The sequence below is a fragment of the Zalophus californianus genome, chromosome 1, assembly GCF_009762305.2.
Source record: "Zalophus californianus isolate mZalCal1 chromosome 1, mZalCal1.pri.v2, whole genome shotgun sequence".
In the NCBI taxonomy this organism is placed as follows: domain Eukaryota; kingdom Metazoa; phylum Chordata; class Mammalia; order Carnivora; family Otariidae; genus Zalophus; species Zalophus californianus.
Window position 1 is genome coordinate 8,941,730 of NC_045595.1, and position 4,681 is coordinate 8,946,410.

The following is a 4,681-nucleotide window of genomic DNA, read 5'->3' on the forward strand; positions in this document are numbered from 1 at the left end:
AAAGGCTTCAGAAGGGAGTGCGGGCGGTGGAGGATGGGCTGAGAATGGGAGCTGTAGGAGTGGGGTGGGGGACGGGCAGAGATGGGACCTGAAGAAGGGGATCGAGGCTGGGGAAGAGCTGGAGTCCTAAGACTCTAGAAACTGAGGCGCTGGGGACTCAGGAAGTGGGGAAGGCTGTAGACGGGAGCCCAGGTAAGGAGGGCTACTGGGGCTGATCGGTGGACCCAAGGGTCTTGGGGATGGAGGATGGAGGGAGAGGGCCAGGGGAGGTAGACGCAAGGCGCTGGGACCAGGAGTCCTGGGAAGAGGGAGGCCTGTGAGAGGGGGCTTGGGAAGGACTGGGGGCTAGGGCGGGACTGAGTGGGCCTGGGAGGAGACCGGAACCTGGGCTGGAGACCCCAAGCTGAGTCGGCCCGCACCTCTCCGCCCCTGCCCGCAGCCCGGGGGACCCTTTCCTCCACCCACAGTCTGGGGTCCGGTTCAGCTCCCTCTCCTTCGGCGCAGCCGGCCCGGCACTGCGATGACCGTCACCTACACAGCCCGCGTGGCCAATGCGCGCTTCGGCGGCTTCTCGCAGCTGCTGCTGCTGTGGCGCGGGAGCATCTACAAACTTCTGTGGCGCGAGCTGGTCTGTTTCCTGGGGCTCTACATGGCGCTGAGTGCCGCCTATCGGTGAGGCGGCCCTGGGGTGGGGAACGCGGCGGGGGGGGGGGGTGGGCAGCGGACTAGGGAAGGGACCTTGGGTGTGTCCAGGAGGGAGGCTCTCCTGTAACCCCCTGCCCCCTCCCTCGCAGCTTCGTGCTGACCGAAGGGCAGAAGCGCTACTTCGAGAAGCTCGTCATTTACTGTGACCAGTATGCCAGTCTCATCCCAGTTTCTTTCGTGCTGGGTGCGTTTGCTCCTGAGTTCCCCATTCCCCGAATACTAAGAAACCCATTTCCAGGCCTTTTGGAGACCCCATTCCTCAGAAGACCCCCCTCAAATCCAACTGCAACAGACCCCTATTTCTACATCTTTCATGCCAGGTGTGGCCCCAATTTCCAGAGACCTTGGGTGTCACCTGGTTACAGTAAGCCATGAGAGCTCCGTGTCACCCATAGGCTTAATCCCTGGTCATCTCAGGGTCTCCCATCTGTGTCTGCATGAGACTACTGGTGGCTCCACACATGTCCTGGGTCCCGGGGACCCCTCCAGTGACCCTATATGACTCCATCCTCTCAAGTCCTGCCCGGAGGACATTTCTGACAAGTCAGTGACATCATGTGACCCCAGCCTCCTGTTTCAGGTCCCCCATGCTCCCAACCGAGTGATTCCTTGTGGCCAGGGTGACAACCTGCCTATGTGCCCCGAACATAGGCCCTGTGTCTCCACCTCCATACTGACATCCCAATCTCACATCCCAGGTGACAATCAGCCAGGGTGACCCCCAAATACCCAGCCCAGCTGGCCCCGCGAGGTGGGTGGGTGATGAGCCTCCCCTGGTATCTCTGATGCGGAGCCTGTATCATCCCTCTTGCCACGACCTGGCCCTAATATCCCCACTTAGCCCCCCTATTCCCGGCTGTCCTACAGGTTTCTATGTGACGCTGGTGGTGCACCGCTGGTGGAACCAGTACCTATGCATGCCGCTGCCGGACGCGCTCATGTGCGTGGTGGCAGGCACGGTGCACGGACGCGACGAGCGGGGCCGCCTGTACCGGCGCACGCTCATGCGCTACGCCGGGCTTTCGGCTGTGCTTATCCTGCGCTCAGTCAGCACCGCGGTCTTCAAGCGCTTCCCCACCATAGACCACGTAGTGGAGGCCGGTGAGACTCCTGCCTGAAGCGGGGCGGGGGGCGGGGCTAGTAACCCCTCACACACCCCGACCTCGCCCCTCCAGGATTTATGACCCGCGAGGAGCGTAAGAAGTTCGAGAACCTGAACTCGTCCTACAACAAGTATTGGGTGCCCTGCGTCTGGTTCTCCAACCTGGCTGCGCAGGCCCGGCGTGAGGGCCGCATCCGCGACAACAGCGCCCTTAAACTGCTGCTCGAGGTGGGCCCGCCAGGAGGTCATTCAGACAAAATTCCAGGGGAATTACACCTCCCCCGAATTGTGTCAGATGGCGGCCTGCCACGCGCCTCCCCCGAGGCAGATTCCCAACACCCTTACCAAGCCGTCCCCCGGTGCACAGTTATCTCTAGGGGGCCGACCCCCAGGCGCATAGTGCCCCCTACCCCAGACGTACACTCATCACTAAATACTCTCCCTGGAGACCCAGAAGCACACGCTCACATCCCACCAGGTAACCACTCACCTCCATCCCAAGTACCCACCCTAATCCCCCTGAATCGCAATTCAGGCCTTCTCATGACTTGTCTCTGCACCCAGGAGCTGACCGTGTTTCGGGGCAAGTGTGGAATGCTCTTTCACTACGACTGGATCAGCGTACCCCTTGTCTATACCCAGGTAACCCTGCCGTGCCTCTGTTTAAATCCGGCATCGGACGCTCTGACGCACTGGGCTCAAGGGAAGACTGAGGGCCCGCTGAGCCCCCATATCAGTGATGCCCCATTCTAGTCCTGGTCTCTCCAAGACCTCCGGAGACCGACAGAACCCTGACCTGGTGACCCATCCTGCCCCCAGGTGGTGACCATCGCTGTGTACAGCTACTTCCTGGCCTGCCTCATTGGTCGCCAGTTCCTGGACCCAGCTCAGGGCTACGAAGGCCACGACCTGGACCTGTGCGTGCCCATCTTCACCCTGCTGCAGTTCTTCTTCTATGCGGGCTGGCTCAAGGTGGGTGGGGCCCAGAGGTAGGGACTCCCGGGGGGGGGGGATAGGCACGGGTTCTCAGGGTTCTACCTACCTATCCCCTCCCCCTTCAGGTAGCCGAGCAGCTCATCAATCCCTTCGGAGAGGACGACGATGACTTTGAGACCAACTTTCTGATCGACCGCAACTTCCAGGTGAGACTCGCGTGCGACCATCCCGGGCTCCCAAACCAGCCTCGGCCCCACCCCTCCAAGGCTTGCCGGGGCCCGGACCCTGAACGATCATCCTTCTTTCTTTGGTCACCATGCTCCTAACACATCCTGAGGGGTCCACCCCGTGCACGCCCGCAGGTGTCAATGCTGGCCGTGGACGAGATGTATGACGACCTGGCCATGCTGGAGAAGGATTTGTACTGGGACGCAACCGAGGCTCGCGCCCCCTACACCGCAGCCACCGCGTTCCTGCGGCAGCAGCCCTCCTTCCAGGGCTCCACCTTCGATATCACGTGAGCCAGCGGGATGGGTGGGGCCTCCCGGAGGAGGGGCTTCTGGCCCTGCGGGGATGATCCGATTGGAGGGGCTCTGGGCTACCAGGACAGCGCCAATTTGGAGACTCAGGGCTAAGACCTAAAGTCTGTGAGGACTAGAATGGGGGTAGGGGGCAGGGATCCGGGTCAAGGTCTGGGACCCGGCCACTAACTGGGGGCCGACCCAAGGGCTAAGGCCGATGAGGATTGGATGGGCGGCCAGAGGCAGCGCCAGAGACGCGGCAGTCCCAACTGAGGCTTGAAGAGCTAAGTTTGAGCTTAGCCGAAGCCGGAGGATAAAAGCAGGCTCTCAGGAGGAGGACCGAGGTCTTTGGGGTAAGTGGGACAAAGGGATGGATGACACCAGGAGAAGCAGCGTGTCTCGGTCCCAGCTCTGTCAGTCAAGGAGAGGAGCGAGGTCGCAACGCTGAACCACTGTCCGTCCGACAGGCTGGCCAAAGAGGACATGCAGTTCCAGCGGCTGGACGGCGTGGACGGGCCGCTGGGCGAGGCGCACAGCGACTTTTTGCAGCGCCTCCTGCCGGTAGGCGCAGGCACGGCCGCGGGAGGCCTGCTGGGCCGGCGCCTGTCCTTAATGCGCCGCAAGAACAGCTGCGTGTCTGAGACGTCCACAGCCGCCAGCTGCACGTGCGCAGGCGCCCCCGACGGCGCGGCCCCGGAGTGCGGTTGCGGGGACCCGCTGCTCGACTCCGGCCTGCGGGAGCCAGAGCCGGAGCTCCCCGCCGGCCCCGAGCTGTCCGTCCCGGGGCCCGCCGCCGAGCCCTTCACCACTGTGCCTATGCCCGCGCCCCGGGGCCCGGCTCCACCCTGGCTGCCCAGCCCCATTGGCGAGGAGGAGGAGAGTCTAGCCTGAGGCTCTCAGGCCCAGGCTCCCCCAAGGACGGGGACACAAACCCCGACAGGGCACGCAGACAGCAGTCCGGGTCTGCATAAGCCGCGTGTGGACTCCACCTGTCCGATTTTGACCGGTTCCCGCCTCCTGCGCGCCAGCCTTCGCGTCTGGCACTGGGGCTTGGAGAGCCTCCTGTGGGCCAGGCACTGGGCTAAGGGTGAAGGATTCTTCCAGCTTCTTTGAACAGGCGGTCCTTCCCACCAGCTCTACTTCCCTCCCTCCACTGCCTGAAAGGCCCCCATCAGTGTGCCCTGCCTTCATTCTTTCCTTAAAATGGAGATGTGAGTGCCTACCTCATTGAGTTATGGGGATGGAATAACGGTTTTAGAGTGTTGATACATAATAGGTGCTCAATAAAATGTTAGTGGTTTTTACTCAAACATTATTAGCCCGACTCTTCCTGCCAGGAATTAGGCTAAATAAGATTTGAGAATTCCTCCAGATTCTTTGATCGCACCTTGCCTCCTTCTTCCCAAACTCTGCCCTC

At 61.8% G+C, this 4,681-nt stretch overlaps 1 protein-coding gene across 1 annotated transcript; it reads left to right on the plus strand.

Annotated features, from left to right (window-relative positions):
• The first annotated feature begins 457 nt into the window (after positions 1-457).
• On the plus strand, positions 458-4,439 carry BEST2 (bestrophin 2). The gene is made up of 9 exons (XM_027585215.1): positions 458-672; positions 795-889; positions 1,573-1,806; positions 1,881-2,035; positions 2,372-2,449; positions 2,627-2,779; positions 2,869-2,949; positions 3,106-3,260; positions 3,732-4,439. Exons 1-9 carry the CDS (start codon positions 521-523, stop codon positions 4,153-4,155), a joined length of 1,527 nt encoding a protein of 508 aa, XP_027441016.1. The 5' UTR covers positions 458-520; the 3' UTR covers positions 4,156-4,439.
• The last annotated feature ends 242 nt before the right edge of the window (positions 4,440-4,681 follow it).

Bases quoted from the DNA above. Each gene is read 5' to 3' on its own strand.
- BEST2 (XM_027585215.1), top strand. From the start codon at position 521: ATGACCGTCACCTACACAGCCCGCGTGGCCAATGCGCGCTTCGGCGGC. The intron at 1,807-1,880 runs GTGAGACTCCTG...TCGCCCCTCCAG, and splicing joins AGACCACGTAGTGGAGGCCG to GATTTATGACCCGCGAGGAG. The intron at 2,780-2,868 runs GTGGGTGGGGCC...CTCCCCCTTCAG, and splicing joins TCTATGCGGGCTGGCTCAAG to GTAGCCGAGCAGCTCATCAA.